The sequence below is a fragment of the Hemicordylus capensis genome, chromosome 11 (genome assembly GCF_027244095.1).
Source record: "Hemicordylus capensis ecotype Gifberg chromosome 11, rHemCap1.1.pri, whole genome shotgun sequence".
Taxonomy (NCBI): Eukaryota; Metazoa; Chordata; class Lepidosauria; order Squamata; family Cordylidae; genus Hemicordylus; species Hemicordylus capensis.
In genome coordinates, this window is record NC_069667.1 from 9,065,272 (window position 1) to 9,089,533 (window position 24,262).

The window sequence follows — 24,262 nt, forward strand, 5'->3', positions numbered from 1 at the left end:
CGGAGTCAGACCATGGCTCTATCGAGCTCAGCATTGTCCACACAGACTGGCAGCGGCTTCCCCAAGGTTGCAGGCAGGAATCTCTCTCAGCCCTATCTGGAGATGCCGCCAGGGAGGGAACCTGGAACCTGCTGCATGCAAGCAGGCAGGTGCTCTTCCCAGAGCAGCCCCAATATCTTACGGTGCTCACACATGTGGCCTCCCATTCAAATGCAAACCAGGGTGCACCCTGCTTAGCAAAGGGGACAAGTCATACAGTGTACACAGGTACAGATTTGTACCCAGGCACAGTCATCCGCATGTTGTGTTGAACGCAGGTACAGCAGGACACTTACGCATTTGAAGGGCTGTATCCCGGGCCACTTTTAAAACAGACACAACTACAGTCATTCACACAGACATCTGTACACTCGTCCAGCTTGATGTCTGGATTGGGCTCCTATCTCACCTGTCAACACTGGGGACGATGGGAGTTGTAGCCCAACCGCATCCGGGGACCCAAGGCTGAGGATCCCTGGCTGAAACATCCTCCAGTGGCGCTTACCTGCCAAACCTATCCTCCATCTGCAGGTTGAACTGCGTGGGGTTGGCGATTAAAGCTCTGCTTGGACCTTCGCCCCATTTCAGCTTAAGGCTCTGGTAACTGAAGACGACACATTCTAGGTGGGGGGGATCAGGAGGTAAAGGCTTCGTCTTGGCTTTAATGGAAGGGCTGAAGGGGCCCGCCCCAAGACCGTTGAAGGCTTGTATTCGGATTCTGCAAAGGAACAATGAAGGGAAAGAGATGCCGTCAAAGAGACAATGACCACGTCTGGAGATTTACTGCTTGGGGCTCAGGACTTCTGAAAAGCCACAAGAGGCACATTGATTAAGTTGGCTTGATTAAGGGTGTACTTTTCGTACACACAATTTCTAGCACAGGCCTTTGGGACTGCAACTCCCATAATCCCCAGCCACAGGGGCCAATAGCCAGGGATTATGGGAGTTGCAGGCCAACTCGGGAGAACTGCAGGAGGGCCCGGCCCAGCCCTGCCCTAGCAGCTCCCTGCTTCAGAGCAGCCGAGCACAGAGGGCTCCTGCCCCACCAAGAGCTGCACAAAAGAATGTATTTCGCCAGCCACAGTTTTCCCCATCACAAGGGCTTGGCTGGCCACAAAGGCAGCACCGAGTGGCTGTTCTCTTCCTCCGGCCACTCAAAGCATTACCCAAAGCCATGCCAGCGAGCCAGCCAGGCGTCACCAGTGCCACAGTGCTCACCCCCAGAAGACAAGAGGAGAGCTGGTCTTGTCCCCATAGCTAAGCAGGTTCTGCCTTGGTTGCATCTGAATGGGAGACTTGATGTGTGAGCACTGGAGGAGATTCCCCTCGGGGGATGGAGCCACTCTGGGAAGAGCCTCTAGGTTCCAAGTTCCCTCCCCAGCAGCATCTCCAAGATAGGGCTGAGAAAGATTCCTGCCTGCAACCTTGGAGAAGCCACTGCCAGTCTGTGAAGACAATACTGAGCTAGATAGACCAATGGTCTGACTCAATATACGGCAGCTTCCTATATCCTATGACAAAGGTGGTTGTCAAGAGTCTGGACTAGGTGTCTAGACTGTTTATTCCTCGGCAACTTCTACCACCTCTTCGTGGGTAGGCAACCTTGGTTCTCCAGCTGCTGGACTACAACTCCCATCATCCCCAGCTACAATCCACGGTGGGCATTGTAGTTGAACAGCAGCTGGAAAGCTGAGGTTGCCTACCCTGTCTTAGATCCATAAATTTCATCTCTCGTATCTCCCTTGATGGGAGGAAATTGTCTGTTTTGACATTTCACATCCCACTCAATTCTGGTCACTGGTCTTCTGTGGAAGAATGTCCATTGGCCTGTCAAGCTCAGCATTGTCATGGGCAGCGGGTTCTCGAAGGCTGCAGGCAGAAGTCTCTCTCAGCTCTGTCTTGGAGATGCTGCTAGGGAGGGAACTTGGGATGTTCTGCAGGCAAGCAGGTAGGTGCTCTTCCCAGAGTGGCCCCATCCCCTAAGGGGAATATCTCACATTGCTCACACATGTAGTCTCCCATCCAAATGCAAACCAGAGTAGACCCTGCTTAGCAAAGGGGATAATTCATGCTCGCTACCGCAAGACCGGCTCTTCTCCCCTCTTAAGGTGACATCTCACCCTCTTTGGCTGCAGTGTTGTATTTCCAACACATACACACACACACACACGTGAGATTAACACACAGATCTTCAGAACCAGTGTCTGCTCGATCAGCAGTCTAAATCGGAAATCAAATCACCTGTATAAAGTGTCAGGTTGCAAGTTCTCCAGAACGTGGCTTGTGACTCTGCTGACAGTCGAGAGTTGCTTTTCCCCATATTCTATGTGGTAGCCCAGGATCTCTGCCCCATGGCAGCAGGGCTCCTCCCAGTGGAGAGAAAGGCACGTTGAGAGGGGAAGAGGGGCTTCCGTCTGGTCTTCTTCGAGCAAGTGCAGCACTGCAACTGCGGCGGGCACGGAGGCTGGGGTCGTCACCATGCCGATCTCTCCAAACAAGCCCACTCCAGCTATATTCACAGCCTGAGAGAGAGAGAGAGAGAGATATGCTTAAGTATTAAACAAAGCGGGAACAGCTAAACGGTCGTTTCTCACAGTTCTGGAGCAGAGCCAAACACCCAGAAAGGTTTAAAACATGGAAGACTGGAGCCCACACAGGAAGCTGCCTTATGCTGAGAGCTGGTCTGGTGGGAGCAAGCATGGCCTGTCCCCTTAGCTAAGCAGGGTTCACCCTGGTTGCATATGAATGGGAGACTACATGTGTGAGCTGAGCACTGTAAGATGTTCCAATCAGGGGATGGAGCCGCTCTGGGAAGAGCAGAAGGTTCCAAGTTCCCTCCCTGGAAGCATCTCCAACGAGATAGGGCTGGCAGAGAGACTCCTGCCTGCAGCTTTGGAGAAGCCGCCGCCAGTCAGTGTAGACAATACTGAGCTAGATGGACCAATGGTCTGACTCAATATATGGCCGCTTCCTATGTTCCTAAAGCAATGGTCCATCTAACTCGGTATTGTCAACACTGACTGGCAGTGGCTCTCCACAGTTTCAGGCAGGAGTCTCTCCCAGCCCTACCTGCAGAAGCCAGGCATTGAACCTGGGACCTTCTGCATGCAACCAAATGCCATTCCACTGAGCTGTAGCCCCATCCTCTAAGGAGGATGCCTGCTCAACATAGCCCCTGCCCCCAGCTGTTTTTGGACTACAACTCCTATAATCCCCAGCCACAGAGGCCAATAACCAGGGATTGTGGGAGTTCTAGACCAATCAACAGCTGGGAAGGAGGGGTGCTACGTTGAGCAGGCCTCCCTTAGAGGATGGGGCTATATATGAATATAAATAAATTATTAATAAATAAATTATTAATAACATTTTTAAAAAACTTGTTCTAATAATTTTATTATATTGGTTTTATTGTCATGTATTTTAATGTGTGACTTTTAAATATTTTCAATTTTGTATACTGCCTAGAGATATACATATCAGACGGTATAGAAATATGAGATAAATAAACAAACAACATCTGCAGGAGGGCTGAAGTTGAGCAGCCCTGCTCTAAGGGGAATACAGACAGTGCTCACATGTGGTCTCCCATCCAAATGCAAACCAGGCAGATTCTGCTTAGCGAAGGGGACCATTCATGCTTGCCACCACAAGACCAGCTCTCCTCCCCCTGCTAGGTAGCCCTGCTGCTTCATTGCAGGAGGAGTCAGTGAAGCATCTGAGCACACCCAGTGCAAAGACAGGGCAGAATTACCTGCTTCCCAAAAGAGGTGAAATTGGAACAGTGAATCACACAAAGGCACAACAGTAGAGCCAAGCCCTTGAGGGGAGAAAGCATTTATGTACCTGTACTCTGCAATAATAGGTGGTTGCTGGGGTCAGTCCTTTTACTTCATAGCTCAGAAGAGGGCCCGAGTAGACGATATGCATCGATCCTTCCACTTGGCCCCACTCCAGTCTGTATTCAGTAACTTCTGCACCATTACATGCTGGACTCTTGCGGGGGGGGATTAAAAAGAGGGGAAAAGGTTAATCAAGCACATTCCACATTATTCCTACAAGGAAGGTAAATTATGGTCATTTGACAGTGAAAATTAAGCCTGACAGCCTTTACTAGGGATGTGCACAAATCGTGATTCGAAGGGCGATTCAAATCACGAATCATCACCGGCACCTTTAAAATCGAGGAGAGCAGGGCTCTCCCCCAGCTGCTCCCACGCAATGCTCGCATGCACGTGAATGCATGGAGGCCATTAGCGTGGTCAGCATGGTGTACATCCCTAGTCTTAGATAGGCCAGATATTTAAAATATTTCTGAGGCTTCAATGGTGTCTGACAGTAAGAGAAAATTAACATACCATACAGAAAGGTAGGGGTGGGGAGGAGAGAGAGGGGCAGGCAGGCAGCAATAACGGATGGGGCCAGGGCAGAGGGATAGTATTGTGAAAGTTCATCTCTCCACTCCTTTAGATGTTCACTGCTATACTGCTCCAATTACTGCTCCTAACATTTGTCTTTTTCATTCATTGCTGCCCCAAAAGCAACGGCAGCCTGGGTTTGCATGGAGTTTCTTTCAGCTTTTAGGAATGCACTGGGAGCAGGAAGTGTTCAGAGTTGTAAGAGTACCCCAGGTTCCACTCCACATCCCGGCTACAATACTAGACTATAAGGCAGGCAATTCCAAAACGGAGACAGGTTAGTTCAGTCAGTCAGGGCAGAAACTTGCTTCTAAAGAGTCCTTTGCACGTGCCCCTCACAATCATGGATATGCACCCCTAAGGAGAACTACTTTCTTCACCAAGCAGGATTGGCTGAGACTGACAGCAGTGTCCGCTGTAACAGGGATTCCCACATGCTGCTGACTACAACTCCACTTATATAAAGTTGGTTTAGTCGGTTATTGATCATGCCTGACTGCAGCTGGGGATGCTGGGAGTTGTAGTCCATCCACGACATTTGGGATTGAGGAACACAATTTACAGTGTTACAAAGAACACTGTTCCACGATGTTAAAACGCAACAAGATTTATATATTGCTTTTCAACAAAAGTTTCCAATGAGTTTACATAGAGAATGAAATGGAGGAAGGAAGGAAGGAAGGAAGATCCCTGCCCCCAAAGGGCTCACAATCTAAAAAGAAGCACCAGCAACAGCCACGGGAGGAATAGGGCCAGTTACTCTCCCCTGCTAAATAAAGAGAATTGCCATGTTAAAAAGGTGCCTCTTGGCCCAGTGAACAGGGGTTGAAAGGTGCAGATGAATCCCAGAATGAAAGCTCCACCCTGAAGTTTTCCCTGTGAGATCCAAGTTCTGCTACCTACATCCTGGGAGTCTGAAATGGCCCCGCCCTGGTTTCTGAGTATTCTCACTTTGAGTGTCTGCTTTGTACCCTTTTTTTAAAAAAAACAAAACACAGAGATCAGCCTGTTCAGTGGCAGGAAAGCATTGCAGGCAGATTCTCTTGCTGAGTACAATTTATAGGGCTACTTCAAGACATTTATGTTTTAACAAAAAGGCAGCCCTTCCTACTCCAAAATCTAACCACTTTCAGTCTGATGAAAAACCCAAGCATTCAACAAGCCAACTTTTAGCCATAGAAATGGCTGATCTAATTAATACAAGAAAACTCAGATGAATTATCCATAAAATCCTGCATCTTAGGACAGAGAACGCAGTCTGTAAACCATAAACTTAGCTCCTTATTTTTTTGCAGTTTCGATGCAGATGCAACCTTTGATTATTGAAGAAGTTCACAAGCAACTCTATTCCATGAAGAATAATATACCAAAACAAAACAAAAACAAAAAAACCCTTACCTCCCACGTGGCTACTATGCAGGTGGCCGTCTTACAAGTGAGCATGGAAACGCAGCATGGATCGGGGGGGCCTGGCGCTGTAGAAATCTCTGCTTTTTCTGAGCAAGGACCAAGCTGCAAGGAAACAGGAAAGGACTGTTTCAGCATTTATACATTTAAAATGCTATTTTAACATTGGTTTTATGTTTTGTTTTACTTGTGCATTAAAGGTCTTGAAAAGTTTGTGTTCTTTTGGAGAATGCATATTTCATCGCCATTATTTTTGTTGTAAACTGCCCTGAGCCATTTTTGGAAGGGCAGTATTTAAATTAAATTAAGTTAATAATACCATCTAATTCAATTTGCAATTATACAAAAACGTAGGGCTGAGAAAAGTAGTTTCTATGGCTGCCTAATTAGCTCCCGAGGCTTACGAATCGGCAAGTGTGCTTATATGATCAGTTTTTGAAGAGAGACTCCAACCTGCAACCTTGGAGAAGCTGCTGCCAATCTGTGTAGACAATCCTGAGCTAGGTGGACCAGTAGTCTGACCCAGTATGTTCCCACACCCCTGTGTTCTGCTGAGTGTGCCTCAAAAGATGTAAACACAAAAAGTACCCCCTCACATACACATTGCCCTCCTGTGTTCAGACATAGCTCAGTGCCAGTCCGTGTGGAGTTGAGTGCCGGTCCTTAAGGAATTAACCCACCCCCCACAAAGGGCCTCCAAACCGGTTCCATGCACATTCCCTCCTCTCCTCACATGAGAGACTAGAGAGATTGGCTGGGAGCAACAGCCGGGCTGCCTGCTTAGAAATGAGCTCCAGAGAGCTCCCGGCAGCGGTGGCTGCCAATGAAATTGTGGGGGGTGGGTTAATTCCTTAAGGACCGGCACTCAACTCCACATGGACCAGCAGTTGAGAAATACCGACCTGGAGGAGGCACCACGAAAATGCACCAGCTAACACTTTTGAATATTTATTACAAATAGTTTTATTTATTTTGAATATTTATTGCACAATAGGACAGTAAAACTAGGTACCCAAAGCACTACGGTCCCTGCAAATCACAGTATTAGGAAGACAGGAAGCTGCCTCAAACAGAGTCAGGCCCTTGGCCCATCTAGCTCAGTACTGTCTACTCTGACTGGCAGTGGCTTCTCCAAAGTTTTAGGTGGGAGTCTCTCCCAACCCTCAATGGAGATGCTGCCAGGGATTGGGACTTTCTACATGCCAAGCAGGGGCTCTTCCAATGAGCTCGGGCCTCATCCCCTACGGGCAATAGCTCACAGCAGGCAGTGCTCACCTGCAGTCACTCATCCAAATGCAAACCAAGGCAACTCCTGCTTCGCAAAGGGGCCCGTTCATACTCGCGCCTGCAAGACTGGCGCCCCGCCCCAATGTGCCAAGCCTGCACACGAACAGGCCATGCCTCCCAAGCCTTTCCTTTCCAAAATTATCTGAACTCCTAAGTGAAGTTATGCTAAGTTCTGCAAAACTGCCCCTGTGCCTGCCTTTTGCACAGTCTATTCTGAGGCAAGGATTTCCTGGTTGCACAAGGCACAGAGCCCTGCAATATCCAGCTGGAAATGCACCAGAAGCTAATTTTAAAGTGGCAGCGCAGTTACATATTCTAAAAAAGGGGGAGAGACAGAGACACAGGCAGAGAGAGAGAGAGAGAGAGAGAGAGAGAGAGAGAGAGAGAGAGAGAGAGATTGAGATTAGTCACGTACCCCGGCTTTGTTGGCTGCTCGTATCCAGAAGCAGTACGTCCTCCCAGGAAGGAGTCCGTTCACTGTGCATTCGAGCGCCTGGCCTCGATAAGCTTGCCTGCGTTCATCTTGGTCAGAGTTTGCCACTTCCACAATATACTCCGTTACTTCTGAGCCCCCGTCTGCGGAAGGGGGATCTGCAAAATACAAAGTGACGCATATGGAAGTTAGGGACATCGGAAGCTGCCTTATACAGAGTCAGACCCTTGGTCCACCTAGCTCAGAATTGTCTACCCAGATGGTTATGTTTGGGGGCTGCTTTGCTGCATCTGGCACGGGGTGCCTTGAATCTGTGCAGGGAACAATGAAATCGCAAGACTATCAAGACATTCTGGAGCAAAACGTTCTGCCCAGTGTCAGAAAGCTCTGTCTCAGTCGCACGTCATGGATTCTCCAACAGGATAATGACCCAAAACACACAGCTAAAAGCACCCAAGAATGGCTAAGAACAAAACATTGGACTATTCTGAAGTAGCCTTCTGTGAGCCCTGATTTGAATCCTATCGAACACCTACGGAAAGAACTGAAACATGCAGTCTGGAGAAGGCATCCTTCAAACCTGACAGCTGGAGCAGTTTGCTCAGGAAGAGTGGGCCAAACTACCTGTTGACAGGTGCAGAAGTCTCATTGAGAGCTACAAGAATCGCTTGTTTGCAGTGACTGCCTCTAAAGGTTGTGCAACAAAATACTAGGTTAAGGGTCCCATCATTTTTGTCCATGCCATTTTCATTTGTGTTATTGAGTGATTGATCGATTGATTGTTAAATTTATGTACCGCCTTTCATGCAGAATAAATCATGATGGGTGCCAATTGCAGTTGTCAGTTTCTAGTTATTTCATAGACAATTGTGAGTTCTTCTTTTCTCGTGGAGGGGTACCAACACATTTGTCCACGTGTGTAGCTGAGATTAATTGGCTCCCTATCCTAAGGGAACACAAGATGGTTCTTGTGGGTTGAGCAACCTGAGGTTGCTCAACTAGTTTGCACATTCACCCCCAATTTCCTTCCCTTCCACTTCCTCAGTGATGTCAGGTCTTACCCCACTGAAGAGTGACTTCCTTAGGCTTGGCTTTGCCAGACAGGCCCGGAGGAAGGCATGGTCCAGGAGGGATGGCTGCCGTTTGCACAGTGAGAACATCCGACGCCTAGAAAAGAACAAGCATTTGCTTACGGGCTGGGAGTCCACAAAGCCTGTTTCACAAGTACTTTCATTAGCATTTGAAGTATCTATATGCCATCCCCAGTACAATACTGCTCGGGGAGACCCACAACAGTTAAACAGTAGAAGCAATACAAAATTTAACACAACAAAACAAACACCACACAGTGTAAAATAAAAGCAATGTTTTGATGTTTGTTTTAAAAACAAATTATAATTGAACACCCCCTAGGCTGTAATAAGACACATTAAAAAAACCCTCTCTGAACAAGGTTTTGAGATCTTTTAAAAAAAAAAAAAACCCTAAGGGAGTTTAGCAAAGCTCTTCTGGGAGGGCTTTCCAAAGCTCTTCTTTAAGAGGCCACGACCAAAAAGACTGCTAGGAGCATATTTCTGCAGCGCAGGGCTGCGTGCACCACAAAGGGATAGTTCAGTACACCAAGGTAATCCAAATTCTGTTTCAAGAAAAATTGAATTCTACAAGTGGCATGAATTATGTACACTCAGGAGACATGCATATGTGTCTTCAGACAGCGTGATTTTGTCTGCTTCTGCATTGGGGAGGACTGGGGACAATGAGCGATGCAGGCCCCAGAAGCACTACCACCTGAGCCCCACAAATCCTACTTAAGCCCGATCATTCTGTTTTGGAGACTTCACCAATGTAGTGCCACAACAAACAGGGTGGCCAGCTTGCTTAAGCAGGCCTGGGCCTGATCAGTGCCTGGACGGGAGACTGCCGGGGAATATGACCTAGGAGGTGTGGAATTCCACAAGGAGAGAAAGGTGGGAGCAGGGAAGCCAGGCTGGGTTAATCTGCTTTCAAGTCCATTTTTGCAGCCAGAGAGGCCAGGCACAAAGAATTGCATTTTGTAAAAATGAAAGCTGAGATTCTCAAGGTAAACAATTCTGCACCCGATACCAAATTCCGCAACTTTCCGGCGCTTGCACAGAAGCATGGTACACACACACACACACACACACACACACACACACACACACACACACACACCTCTTTTGAAGAGACCCTGCCGCTCACCTGACTTTGGCCTCCTCTCCCAATACAGCAGACTCTTAGTCTGTAGCAAGTACCAGGTTTGAGATGAGCACATACGTGTTCTCTCGTAGGACCGCTGTAGGCCGTTTCCCATTTGCTTCCTGGGAGAAAAAGAAATGGCAGTGACAATCCATGGTGGTGGTGGGAAGGGCAGAGAAATGCTTTGGCAACATGACACACGGGAAGTTTGGCACCAGGAGGACTGAGGAGCGGCTTGGAACATTGCCCTCACCCCCACCCCCTTCCCACTGCTAAAAATGAAGCCAGGAGCCCAGTCCATCCCAGCCAGGTTGAGGCAAGCCCCTCCCCATGGGGCACAGGTACTTGGGGCTGCCTGGTCTGTGCTTGGCAGGGGAAAGCACATTTTAATTATTTAAGCCACTCTGGGAGCCAACCTTGGCTGAAAAGCAGAGCATAACTGCTAACGAAAGGTTACTGTACCATCTCATAAAGTTAGTTGTTAAGAATTTAATCAAGCACAGGGATTTGACTAAGTCTTCTGTAGAGGTCACGTACAGAAGCATAGGAACCTAGGGAGATGCCTTCTACTGAGTCAGACCCTTGGTCCATCTAGCTCAGTACTGTCTACACAGACTGGCAGCGGCTTCTCCAAGGTTGCAGACAGGAGTCTCTCTCAGCCCTATCTTGGAGATGCTGCCAGGGAGGGAACCTCGAACCTTCTGCAGGCAAGCACACAGATGCTCTTCCCAGAGTGGCCTTAAGGGGAATATCTTACAGCGCTCACACATGTGGTCTCCCATTCAAATGTAAACCTGGGTGGACCCTGCTTAGCAAAGGGGACAAGTCATGCTTGCCACCACAAGACCAGCAGTATTGTTGCACAATATAAAATGAACGTCACCATTTTTAAAAGTTCATCTCGTACAAACAATATCAAAGTTAGCAAACAGATGAGAACGTTCAATTGCTTTACCGGTGGAGACCTCTGAAATGTCTAGAATATACGCAGAGATGTCTGACCCTCCATTATCCTTTGGTGGATCTTTAAGAAAGCAAAGAAAGAGGCAATAACCGTAAGTGAAAAGAAGCCCACATTTTACACATTCAATACAACCCGTTTCAGGATAAGTAATTACTTGGTTGGTTCGTCTGGTATTTGGGGGATTGTAAGGTCAAGTGACAAGTCCGCGTATTGAAGAAAGAGTCAGCTGAACAGGACCCAGAGTTCATTTACTTCTAGCCCCTATACCAAGGGGTAATTGCATAGCCTCTTGTGTTTAGATCCTTGCATTGTTTTGAAAATGCTGCAGACTGACTGACAAATCACTGCAGTTCTGAGAAGCTGCTGTGTGTGCAGAATCAATTTTGCATCCACGGAGGTGGCGGGGGGGGCGCGGCAGAGTTATGAGCCATCTTCCACACACACGCACTGCGCACGGAGAGATGCATGCTAAGTAGGCTGTGATCCAGGCAACCGCAAAACCCATCCGTCCAGACTAATGCGCTTCTTGCTCATTACCTCTGCACAGTTAATTACATGCTTAAATGGAAACAGCCAAGGCAGAGATGTTGAGCGGAAGCCAATACTTTCGAGTTTGATGCAGCAAGGAGGGAGGCTGGCTATGAAGCGGAGATCTGCTCACCCCAGGTCACTTTCACGTTGTGCGGATGGATCTTTCCCTTGACGGCCGGTTTACTCGGAGGTCCGGGTTTGTCAGGACTTGTGCTGTATTCCACCACCTCACTAGGGCCACTTTTTCCTTCAGTGTTGTGGGCAAATACCTGCCACATATCGGAACACAAAACACCAGCTTAGATCTGCAGGCTGATTTTAAAAAGGTCAACGGGGAAAGCCATTCATGTGACTCTAAGGCAGAATCTCCTCCAAGTGAAGACCCTCATCCTATCGTGGGGGAGGACCTCTGACTGTACGATGGGACGGAAGGGTGCCTTGCAGGAATCTGAACTACTGAAAGCAAAGTTTAGCAGATTAGCCAAAACTGGTCTGTGACAAAAACAGCTAGCTCTCCCCTAAGCTGCAAAATGTACAAGAAAGGGGAAGAGATGCTGACTGAGCAGAGGCACCTTTTAAAAGTGGCGATTCTCTTATGTTTAGCAGGGGGAGAGCAACTGGCCCTATCCATCCCCAGCACAGCATCCCTCCAGTGGCTGTTGCTGGTGTCTACCTTATGTTTCATTTTTTAGATTGTGAGCCCTTTGGGGACAGGTAGTCATTTTATTTTATTTTATTTCTATGTAATTTCTTTGGGAACTTTTGTTGAAAAGCGGTATATAAATATTTGTTGTATTGTATCATGTATGTCATGTGTTAGAGCAGGGGCTCCCAATCCGTGGGACTCATATTTTGCTGAAATACACCTCCCATCATTCCCAGCTACAATTCATTGTGGCTGGGGATGACGGGAGTTGTATTTCAGCAACATCTGAAGTCCCACAGGTTGGGAGCCCCTGTCTTAGAGTACAAGGTGTTTAAAGTTATCCACATTTATTTATTGCAAGTTAAGCCATCCCAACTTCTCTAGTACCCCAGATGATGTCACTGTTGTGTGGGTCTACTTTGCATGAGCTTTTCCCAGTCAACAGATGCCTTGATTTCTCCTTGCAAAATTTGGGGTTTTACCAGCACCAAACACATAGAGAAATGCCACTGCAAACCGTTATTCATTCTAGCAACCTTTGAAGTGGGAACATACCCTAAATTTATAGGCAGTACTCCTCCTAAGGTCTTTTAAAGTGCAAGAAAGTTCGTCTCCATTGTACCCTGCTTGAAAACCATAATCCTGTAGAAGAAAAGAGAGAAGGGTTTGATGTGTGTGAGAGAAAGTAGCAGCATTTTGGGGAGTATAAGAACAAAACAGTGGTACATATGCTGGTAACCTCGTTTGACTACTGTAATGCACTCTACGTGGGGCTGCCTTTGTACGTAGTCCGAAAACTACAATTGGTACAGAATGCGGCAGCCAGATTGGTCTCTGGAACAACTCGAAGGGACCACATAACACCAGCTTTAAGGGAAATGCACTGGCTGCTGATAGGTTTCTTGGTGAAATACAAAGTGCTGGTTATTACCTATAAAGCCCTTAACAGCTTGGGTCCAGGGTGTTTAAGAGAGTGCCTCCTTTGTCATGAACACTGCCTCCCGTTATGCTCTTCTAGAGAGGTCCGGTTGCCACCAGCTCGTTTGGTGGCAACCCAGGACCGGGATTCAAATTCAAACCAGGGTGGTTTGAAGGTTCGAATTCAAACCGAAACAGCCATCAGGTTCGAACTGCAGGTTCGAATTAGAACCGAATCAGGGGGTGGTTTTTGGTGAATTGTTGAAGTTCAAATTCTTGTTGAAACTTCAACAATTCACCCAAAATCAGCCCGCTGCCCAAATCCTTTGAAAAAATTCAGGTAGCTTCCTTGCCCCTACCTGGCACTACCACCAACCCCACACTGCTCTAGGCCACCCCTTTGCCCCCGATGTGAAGCTATACATTTGCTGACACCTCCATGCTCCTTTATGGAGAAAATTCACTTAAAAATCATCCCTTTGCCCAATTCCTTTCAAATAATTCTGATAGCTTCCTTGCCCACCCTAGGAACTACCACCCACCACACTCCACTCTACGACACCCCTTTCCCCCCCCGACGTGAAGCTATATATTTGATGCAATCCTAATTATTCTCTATGAGGAATTCAAAAATACCTAACAATTCACAATAATCAGAGGAGTGTCCAATTGCCTTGGGGTTTTGTGGGTGGTAGGCACCCCTGTCTGTCTACCACCCACCCCGCTTTTGTGCCCCTAGGTGCTCCACAATAGGTGAAATGGACTGGTTCGGGTCCCATTATACACTATGAGAAAAATAATTAAAAATATTTCAAAAATTCATAAAAAATCGTACGAGTGTCCGATTGCTTTGGGGTTTGGGTGGCAGGTACCCCTGGGTGCCAGCTACCATCCTACCAATTTTTGGGTGTCTGAACCAGTTCGAATCATTTCGAATTTGAACCGAACCGGGGGTGGTTCGAACAAAACCAAAACCGAACCACCCCCTCCTGGTTCGAACCCAGTTCGAATTCGAACCGAACCGGGCAAACCGGTTTTGTGCACATCCCTACTCTGGGGCCATTCTGCACACAAAGCAGATGCTATCCCTGCTAACTGGGCAAAGAGGCACCTTTTAACGTGGTGATTCTCTTTATTTAGCAAGGGGAGAGTAATTGGCCCTCTCCACCCCCAGCACAATACCTCCAGTGACTCCTTGCTGGTGTCTATCTTATGTTTCTTTTTAGTTTGTGAGCCCTTTGGGGACAGGGATCCATCTTATTTATTTATTATTTCTCTATGTAAACCTCCCTGAGCCATTTTTGGAAGGGCAGTATAGAAATTAATTAATTGATTGATTGATTGATTGATGATGATGATACGGAGCTACTACCCCTTCCTGAGGACAACCAACCTGGTTTACTTGGTCCATAGAACTTCCCACGAACCAATATCTGGCAAGTCCGATTGGACTATGATACAGACAGAGCCGTACATAAGCAAAACTGAACCCTGTTCAATTAGCAAAGGGAGGAGAGCTGGTCTGGTGGGACTTGTCCCCTTAGCTAAGCAGGGTCTGCCCTGGTTGCATATGAAAGGGAGACTAGAAGTGTGAGCACCGTCAGATATTCCCCTCAGGGGATGGAGCTGCTCTGGGAAGAGCAGAAGGTTCCAAGTTCCCTCCCTGGCGGCATCTCCAAGATAGGGCTGAGAGAGATTTCTGCTTGCAACCTTGGAGAAGCAGCTGCCGGTCTGTGGAGACAATACTGAGCTAGATGGACCAAGGGTCTGACTCAGTATATGGCAGCTTCCTACATCCCTGTGAGGTGTTATTCCCAACGCTGCAGTGAACTGGACGTTATCTGCTTAAATGGGCCTCTATATGCACAGAAAAACCTGTGTTTCCAATGGAAAGGTTCACAGTCTTTACTACTACTACTGATGATGATATTTATATACCGCTCTTCAACAAAATTCTCAAAGCGGTTTACACAGAAAAATAAATAATACATAAATAAGATGGCTTTAGAGTGGGAGTTGCTTTGCTTGCTTGACCAGGTCCCTTACCTGGAAGAAAGCCCCTAGGTCACCTTGCATTTGCCAGAGACTGAGCAGGAGGAAACATATAAAGATGAGTCAGGAGATGAGATGGGCACACAGGTGTGATTGAGATGTTGAATGGTTAAGTTCAAAAGGGAGGTGGGGAATTGTTGAAGTCACTTTGCTTGCTAGTCCATATAGAAACGCTTTGCAAGAAGAAACCAGGACACTGGCTTAGCAGGCAGGCAATAGCTAGCTTGGGGTTTTAGCTTGAAATAGATTTTGTGGGGGAAGTCCGTAGAGATTTGAACAATGCTTTAGCAGACCGCGATGGCAGCTGCACTCTGCAAGACCCTGTCTGGAGCAAGGAAAGCGACTCCCACACTAAAGACTGAACAATTCCGTTGGAAACTCGGGTTTTCCTGTGCATAGGGAGGGGTTCCATATGCATTATGATCATACAGGGTAAATACAGTTTGTCACTGTAATTTCCTTGTTTTAATATATACATGTAAATGCCCAGCTAACCGATTTGAAAGGTTTGAGCAACTTGAGACAATTATGTAATTTCCTCTTTTGACAAGATACAGAGTGTGTTCTGTACTTTGCAAATGGTCTTTGGGGTCTGGTCAGGTTTGTAACCGGCACAGGCTCTCGCTGACCCATTTTCAGCTGAAACTGTCTTTGTATCAATAAAAGCAATCACTTGTATTATCAAGCTATAGTGTGAAGGCAGCGTTCCTTCCACATTAGGCATGCTGAAACAGGCCGCTGACCCGCGTTCCCTGTAACAGGGGTTCCCAAATGGTGTTGACTACAACTCCCATCATCTAAAGGCCATTGTAGCTTGGGATGATGGGAGTTGTAGTCAACATCTGGGAATGCCTATTACAGGGGATGCTGCCACTGCCTACTGTTTTACTGAAAATTTACCCCCATGGCTAAAGGGCTGACATTTGCACAGTTATAAACTTGGCATTAATTTGCTCCTGAAAAATCCAGGGACAACTTATCATGAGGATGCTTGAAGGAGGGACATCATGTCATCTTTCACTAGCCGAGGGGTTCCCAACTCCAGATGTTGCTGAACTACAACTCCCATCACCCCCAGCCTCCATTTATTGGCGGAAACCCTAGCACTAGTCAATATTCAAAGAGGGCAAGTGCTGTTTCCTAGACATCTTCTCACCCACTCAACCAAGCTTCCAACAAGAACCAGAAACTTACAGAACCTTCCTCTTCTGTTTCTAAAGTGTAGGTCAGAGAGTCATCGGAAGATACCCCACTTGGGGGACTCCATTCGAGCGATAACCAGGTCACGCCTGCTTCAGTCAGCCGAGGGGGCGGAGGGGGCGGTGGGACAATTCCTATCGTGTAACATATCAACGTCTCGCTGAACCCACTGCAAGGGGGAGGGGGGGGAACGACAAAGTGTCACAGAACACATTCCGCAAAAACTTAAGACATTAAAAGCTCGACAGAAACCACGCCACCACGTTCCGTTCTCACCTCATTCCAATGTCATTTTTCGCCGCCAGTCTGAAAGTGTATTTCGTAGAGGGGGTCAGCTTGGTTACTTTGTGTTGTTTTAGATGTCCATAGTAGCATTCCTTGAACGCTCCACTCTTCCCCTTTTCAAAGAAATCAAACCATGTCAGATGGTGAGGAACTAAAACCTGCATCTGGACAGCGATTGCAGTAGAGGACTCACGTGAAATAACCCTCCATACAAAACAAGTCCACGTAGAAACCAACATGTCAGAAGGAAGGCTAGGCTACAACCCTACCCTTGAGATGCCAGATTTCTAGCGGAGTGACTTTTTTTTTTAAATGAAAAAACATCCCATCATCGGAGCTAGCACCCTACAACTTTCCAGTGCTGGTTCTCTCATATGGGAAAGCAACTGGCCCTATCCAACCACAGCACAAGCAAGCTTCCAGAAGCCGTTTCTGGTTTGAATTTCTTTTTAGATTGCAAACCGCTTTGTGACAGGGAAAGATGGACTTATTCTTTTTTTGTAAATTGGCTTGGAAACTTTTTTTGGTTGGAAAACTGTATACAAATATTCTTTGCATACTGAACTTTGTTTACCACCTTATGAGATATTAGTAAGTTGGCCTCTTTGCGGCCCGAAAAACAGATTACAGTAACATGATATTCCAGGAACTGAAATATCATGTTACTGTAATATATAAACAGCTAGACCTCCTTTTGGTCTGCCTTTCTTAGCATTCTCCTTAACTGCCATCAAGGCAAAGGAAGTATAATTCTGCAAAGGGAATTCTTGGGTTGCCCAAGTTTCCTGCAGCATTAGAATATGGAAACTGCTAATATAAGAAAGGAAGTTTCCCAAATCCAGCTTTGATCGTAGACCAGCAGTGTTCCAAGACAGAAAACTCACACCTTCATTAGTTGTTTCAAGTCAATTGGCCTGAACTGAAGTTAAAAGGCTGCTAGTTTGGATATGTGTCATTTCAGCTGTCATTTCAGATGCATTAGGTCCTTCATTAATCATAAGCGAAGGAGGTCCCATCTCATTATGCAGCAAAGATGCAGGCACATTTGCCACCCAAGGAGAATGAGATGGGCTAGTCTGAACACTATTTTCCACCTCTGCAATCTCTTCTGCCAGTGACTTAGCAGGGACTTCATTGCGATGAGCAATTAATGTCTCGAACAGGAATATATTATTATTATTATATTATATGTGTATTATTATGTATGCCTTAAATTGTGGTCTATGACCGCAAATAAACATGATGATGATGTTACTGTAAAAGCCTGCAATGGTTCATAAGTTTGCTTTAGGGACATAATTGACCATCATTCCTTCTAAGAGATGTTCAGGTGCCTGTCAGTCCAGAAGCAAAACGGAGCCACAAAGTAGTTTCTAAAAACTTGGGGACAGCCTCGGTATGCAGAACTGTATGTTTGCACATTAAAATACAGGAGAACCTCGCTATTTGCAGAACCGCTATTCATGGAACTACTATTCACGGTTCCACTGTTGTGTAACAGACACTCGTTTCCAGTATTAGTGGATACTAATGGGTTAAGACTCACATATCCAGGGTTCCTAGAGGGCCGGAAGTGACCGTGGAGGTCACTTCTGGCTACCATTTTGTGGTTCATTTCTTGAAAAAAACTGGACTTTTATTTTTGAAATTTGGCGGGGCATTTTGTTGTTTGAGGGGCATGCCTGGGCACACGGGGGAACTAAAAGTTCCCCCGTGTGCACACCATAGAAAGTTTGGGGCAGACTGAGGGCTTTTCCTGATTTTTCCTTCTACTCTGTAACTGAACCCCGCTTTCCCAATAGCCCTAATGCCTCATTAATCGCGGTTCTGTTACTCGCAGTAGTAGGCAAGGAAAAGAACCCGTGCAAGTAACAAGGTTCTTCTGTAATCTGTCCCTGTCCCTACCACACACCAAAAATGGCTCTGTAAGCTTCCAGTATCCAAGAACTAATGAGGGCTCTCAGCCACGGGGTTGGCTGATTGGTTGGCTGAGAGGAAATTGGCCAACTGAAGTCCCCAGTTTATAGTAAGCTATTGTTGGGTAGTGGTGATAGAGGAGGTAGAATCAGGGTTAGTCAAATGCCGATCTGTGGTGAATGTGTGCCATGCAGTTTAAAAACTCCCCGCCAACGCCATTTGCATGCCGATGCCGCATCATCATCATTCTTTATTGCGGACATAGACCAATACTTAGTAAAACATACATACTTGCAAGAAACTCAGCATAATAAATCACACAGATTAAACGCAATATTAACAGGTTAGAATTAAGGCAGATGTGGTGAAGTCCAGATAGATCTTGCTGATAGCCAAAGGGAGCAGAGCACCCTCCATTACAATCATAAAACAAAAATCATGGAAAAGAGAAAGCAAAACATTATTGGAAACTTAAGCGGATGTTACAAATGATATAACAGTACATAGCCATTTTGCTAATTAGGTCATCATCAAGACTGGACAGTAAATACTTCAAATGAAAGTCATCCAAATGCCCAGGAAAACGTTGCAGCAAAGGGGACACTAATCTTAAGCTGGCGTCCCTATAGAAATTACAATATAAAATGGCATGTGCACTTGTCTCCACTTGACCAGACCCACAGGGGCAAAGTCGAGCAAAGAAAGGGGTACCTTTAAATCTTCCCTCCATAACAGCAGATGGAAGCACATTTAGGTGGGCGAGCGGCCGATGCTGCATGAGAGATGCTGGGGGAAGCATCCTGTCACCAAGGCAGGGCATTTTAAAGGAGACTGCGGCAGGGGCTGCCACTTTCACGGGGATGTTTCTCTTAGAATAGCACTGTGATAGGGCGGTGTGGGCTCGCAGGAGGGTTAGGACCTGCCTGTCTCCTCTTGAAGGAACCCCTCATCCTGCGCTGAAACGTTTCGGTGCTTCAAAGAGGCAATGAAATTATTCGGGCACATCCCGACTTGATTTCATATACTAAGCTATATATTAACTGGTACAATAAAGCAGTAGATATGACTTAAGTAAAATACAGACCACAAGATGACTGAAATGCAAATGTCGCCCCAAATAAGGAACTTACCTCATCCCATTCTAAAAGGTAGCTAGTTATTTTGGAACCGTTGTCGTTTGAGGACTTGAAAAGGAAAAATAAAAGGCGGTGGGGGGTGGGGAGGGGGAGAGAAAAATGACAGATGTTTAGAATTGGATGTGTTCAACATTTCAGTTATAACAAGCATCTCTTTTTTAAATAACCTGAATGTCATGCCAACATATTACAACCTACTTTGGTTTTGTAGTTACCTTCCACTGTAAATTGAGGCTGTTTTTGGTTTTGCTGACTACTTTCGGCGCAGCTGGAGGGTCAGGCTCACAACTCTCTGTGGTGAAGCTCACCAGCTCTGAGACCATTTCCTTTATGGAACTACTTGAAGCTGAAACTCTACATGATTAAGAGGGGGAAAGAGAGTCACAGAAGCGTCCCCAGCTTACCATGAAATTGAGATCTGAAAGTCTAGATTGGGGCGGTTCATGATGTTTTGAGACAGTTATTTCTGGAACTGGCACACTCTCTTCTGTGTTACAGGCGGATTTGCGCTGTCCTCTGTAAGTGAACTGGCTTTTCATCTCTGCTCAGTTGCAGGCCATAAATTAAGCTGCCAGTGATCAGCTTCAAAACCACACTACGTTCCCCCGCTGCACTGCCCGTTTCATACAGGAGGAAACAACCCCTTCAGAAAGGAGGAAGTGCCCTTGCTTTCTCTTTGAGCCCCGCATTCTCTCTGAATGGGCATAAGAATCACCAGGCATGGAGGAGAGAGGCCAAGAGGCTCTTGTGCTTTTCTTGCAGTTGGCTGGAAGAACCACCAAAGGCACTCCCGCTCTCACGTTACCTTTTCCCCTCTACTCGCAGCTCGGCCACAGCCAGGTAAAATATACGTTTCATATCTCTCCTTTGCAATGCCAAGAAAACATCAGAAACTGCTTTAGCCCAAGTCAGACCAGTAGTCCTTCTAGCTCAGTATTGTCTACACCAGGGATTCTCCACATTGGGTCCCCAGATGTTATTGGACTTCAACTCCCATCATCCCCAACCAAAGGCCACTGGGGCTGGGGATTATGGGAGTTGAAGTCCAGTAACATTTGGAGACCCAATGTGGAGAATCCCTGGTCTACACTGACTGGCAGCAGCTCTCCAAAGTTTCAGGCAGGAGTTTTTACCAACTCTGAGTGAACCTGGGACCATCTGCATGCAAGCCAAATGCTCTGCCACTGAGCCATCCTCTAAAGGAACACAGGAAGCTTCCTTATCCCGAGTCAGATGCAGTATTGACCGCACTGACTGGTAGAGGCTCTCCAAGGTTTCGGGCAGGAGTCTTTCCCAGCCGGACCTGGAGATGCTGCCAGGGACTGAACCTGGAACCTTCTGCATGCAAAGCAAATGCTCCACCACTGAACTATGACTCCATCGCCTAAGGGAAATATCTTACAGCACTCGCATTTAGTCTCCCAGCCAAATGCAAACCAAGAAAGACCTTGCTTAGCAAAGGGGACACTTCATGCTTGCTACCACAAGACCAGCTCAGTCCCCCACCAGTTCCTAAAGAGTGCCACAGTTAGGGCAAATCTTGGATGGGGGAACTAATATTTTATATTACTAAGTGCAAACACTATGGACAGTAAACACAGATTATCTGCTATGCCTCATCTCTCACTTGTAAGCACCTGCTTTCGCTGCTACCCTGCAAATGCTTACTTCCTGCTAGGCAACTTCAAATAAGGGTGGTATTTAGAGGGGAAGGCCAAGAGCAGAACCCCCCACCCCCCACCCCAAATCCCATCGTTCCAGTAACTCTTGTACTTCCTCACACATGCCCCATGCCCACCTGACATGGTAGTCTGTTGCCGGTCGGAGATCAGGAAGCGTAATTATTATCTCTTCTCCACTGCAGAGAGAAAAATCTGTTATGCAATAACCATCAAGTATCCTGAAAAATAAAAATTCTACTGCTGAGTACAACAATGGATTTCTTGCAACCTTCTCCTGGGCATTTGCTGATCGTGGAATTTATATGGAATTCTCTGCCACGGGATGTGGTGATGGCCACTAGCTTGGATGGCGTCAAAAGGGGCTTAGACAAATTCATGGAGGACAGGCCTATCAATGGCCACTAGTCTGGCGACTATAAGGCCACCTCCAGCCTCAGAGGCAAGATGCCTCTAGATACCAGTTGCAGGGGAGCAACAGCAGAAGAGAGGGCATGCCCTCACCTCTTGCCTGTGGGCTTCCCAGAGGCATCTGTTGGGCCACTGTGGGAAACAGGATGCTAGACTAGATGGGCCTTGGGCTAGATCCAGCAGGGCTGTTCTTATGGCAAAGGTGCACCCCTATGGTGCCAAAGTTACTTGGCACTGATCATACAGATTCAGTGGTCAGGACAATTCATCTCAAAACTGCAGGCAAATTTGGCCCTAGAAGCCCCTGCTAACTGAGGGGCTCACCCTCTGCTAACTGGGCAAAGAAGTACCTTTAAAGAGGCCATTCTCTTATATTTCACAGGGGGAGAGCAACTGGATCTGTTTAACAGCATTTTTCCAGCTGGTGTCTACCTTAGGTTTCTCATTAGATGGTGAGCCCTTTTGGGCCAGGGAGCCAGCTTTATTTATCTTCCTATTTTTCTATGTAAACTGCTTTGATAACTTTTGTTGAAAAGTGGAATACAAATATAGCCGTTCAAATACAAACACACAGGAAAAGCCCTTCAACTCTTCCCCCCAAAATAATTTCTAAACGGAGGGGCGGGGGACCAATCCTGGTGAACACATTGCTGGCCATGGTGTCAATTAACAGAAGTTCTGCAGTTAAGTGAAGAAACGAGACTTACACATAAATTGATTTAAATTTTCCGTTTTTACCGCTGTTCGAGATTGCCACTTCATACGTAAACGTCGCAGGGCTGGCGCTGGGAGTTTCTCCATTCTGTGAGGCAACTGGAGGACTCCAGGACAGGACTGCTGACCTTGCTTGTATTTCAGAAACCTTTGAAAGGCAAAATAAAACCGAGTCACAGCCTAGAAAATGCAAGGCACACTAGGGGGGAAAAACCAAGGAGCGACAGATGTTGCATCTTCCTTTTAAAAAGAGACACACCATTTGTAAAGCGAAGGAAGGAGTTCGATTGGACTCTAACCTCATTTTTGTGTAATTCCTTAGCACAAGACAGTGCTGGAATAATTCAATTCACACTAACAGGACTCAGGCTAACATACTTCAAGGCCAGTCCATCCATTAACAGCTTCCTTCCACAATCACAGGCATGACCCCAAGCTGCCCTCTATAGAAAAGCCCCACTCACGGTGATACAAATCATTCAGTAGGAAAGTCACTGGGCCATACATTTCTCACAGAGGCCCCCTTCGCCCATGATGCGGCATATTGGGCAGGGCTTCTCAGGCATGGGTCCAGTGCTCTCTCTACCAGGGATTCCCAGATGCTGTTGACTACAACTCCCATCATCCCCAAGCAAAGGCTATTACAGCTGGGGATGCTGGGAGTTGTAGTCAAAAACATCTGGGAATCCCTGATAGAGGAAACACTGCTTGGGTCCCCAGATGTGGCTGGATTACAACTCCCATCGCCCCCAGTCACAACGGCGAAAAACCTGTATAGCACTGATAGTGAGTTTAATCTTGGTTTAAATCAGGGGTTCTGGGTCCCCAAAGGTGGTCAGACTACAAACTTCCATCAAAGTTTGGGAGTGTTTTGTTTTTTTAAAAACATTTTATATCCCGCTCTTCCTCCAAGAAGCCCAGAGCAGTGTACTACATACTTAAGTTTCTCCTCACAACAACCCTGTGAAGTAGGTTAGGGTGAGAGAGAAGTGACTGTCCCAGAGTCACCCAGCAAGTCTCATGGCTGAGTGGGGATTTGAACAATAGCATAAAACAGTTATTAAAGAAAATTATTAAAATATTAAAATTAAAAGCCTGCGAGAACAGGTGAGTCGTGAGGGTCTTCCTGAAAACAACCAGAGAAGGAGATGCTCTTATTTCAGTGCGGAGTGTAATTCCAATGCCCCGGGGCCGCCACAGAGAAGGCCCGGCCCTGGGTCGCCAACAGATGAGCTAGCAGCAACCATAACCGGACCTCTCCAGAAGATTGTAACAGGTGGCAGAGTTCATGACAAAGAAGGCACTCTCTTAAAAAACCTCGGTCCAAGTTGTTAAGGGCTTTATAGGTAATAACCAACACTTTGTATTTCACCTGGAAACAATTCAGCAGCTGGTGCAGTTCTTTAAAAATTGGTGTTATATGGTCCTTTCGTGTTGTTCCGGAGACCAATCTGGCTGCCACATTCTGTACCAATTGTAATTTCTGGACTACGTACAAAGGCAGCCCCATGTAGAGTGCATTAGAGTAGTGATGCAAAAAATGTAGCCCATTCTTCTGAGATAGTTGATGCTCTCTTGTTTGTTTGTTTGTTTATTTAAGCTAGCACATTTGTATACCACACAAAACTGACATCTCCAGGCAGTTTCATAGCATTGTTAATGCGCAGAAGAAAATGTGTTTCAGATATTTCTGGCTTTGGGCAGTATCCAAGTTCTAAAGCATTGCATTTAATCTTTTTAAATGCCACGGATGGAGAGAGAGAGAAATTCCCAGCAGGCAAGTGAGATTCTTGGCTGCCTATTTCCATTTGGTGGTTCTGTTTATGCAACTATTCACGCCCCCCCCCCCACCTGCCCTCCCAATGGTGAAACTGGCTCAAAGCTCACAAGAATCTAACTTAAGCAGGCTTTGTGTCAAGCTTCATAACTGTCATTCCAAACAAAAAAAAATATTTTCAATTCTGAATGTACAGACCCCTGGAACTGGGTGACTTTATTTTGAGAAAAACAA

General features: G+C 46.6%; 2 protein-coding genes across 6 annotated transcripts in view; one reads left to right on the forward strand and one right to left on the reverse strand.

Moving 5' to 3' along the window:
• Window positions 1-6,491, forward strand: part of LOC128335427 (growth hormone secretagogue receptor type 1-like) — a 29,433-nt gene extending 22,942 nt beyond the window's left edge. For both annotated transcript variants that reach the window (XM_053273646.1, XM_053273649.1), the window contains exon 4: window positions 5,750-6,491. The gene's annotated coding sequence lies outside the window, so the exon portion shown is untranslated. The remainder of the gene's footprint in view (window positions 1-5,749) is intronic.
• FNDC3A (fibronectin type III domain containing 3A) overlaps window positions 1-24,262 on the reverse strand; it is an 86,448-nt gene that overhangs the window by 6,955 nt on the left and 55,231 nt on the right. For all 4 annotated transcript variants that reach the window (XM_053273642.1, XM_053273643.1, XM_053273644.1 and 1 more), the window contains exons 8-23: window positions 22,245-22,399; window positions 21,246-21,305; window positions 19,663-19,801; window positions 19,442-19,495; window positions 16,386-16,507; window positions 16,104-16,278; window positions 12,495-12,581; window positions 11,424-11,562; window positions 10,754-10,822; window positions 9,802-9,920; window positions 8,643-8,748; window positions 7,564-7,739; window positions 5,853-5,966; window positions 3,883-4,032; window positions 2,281-2,561; window positions 545-757 (exon numbers count right to left, since the gene is read on the reverse strand). In XM_053273642.1, coding sequence (XP_053129617.1) covers window positions 545-757; window positions 2,281-2,561; window positions 3,883-4,032; window positions 5,853-5,966; window positions 7,564-7,739; window positions 8,643-8,748; window positions 9,802-9,920; window positions 10,754-10,822; window positions 11,424-11,562; window positions 12,495-12,581; window positions 16,104-16,278; window positions 16,386-16,507; window positions 19,442-19,495; window positions 19,663-19,801; window positions 21,246-21,305; window positions 22,245-22,399 — 2,159 coding nt within the window. The remainder of the gene's footprint in view (window positions 1-544; window positions 758-2,280; window positions 2,562-3,882; window positions 4,033-5,852; window positions 5,967-7,563; window positions 7,740-8,642; window positions 8,749-9,801; window positions 9,921-10,753; window positions 10,823-11,423; window positions 11,563-12,494; window positions 12,582-16,103; window positions 16,279-16,385; window positions 16,508-19,441; window positions 19,496-19,662; window positions 19,802-21,245; window positions 21,306-22,244; window positions 22,400-24,262) is intronic.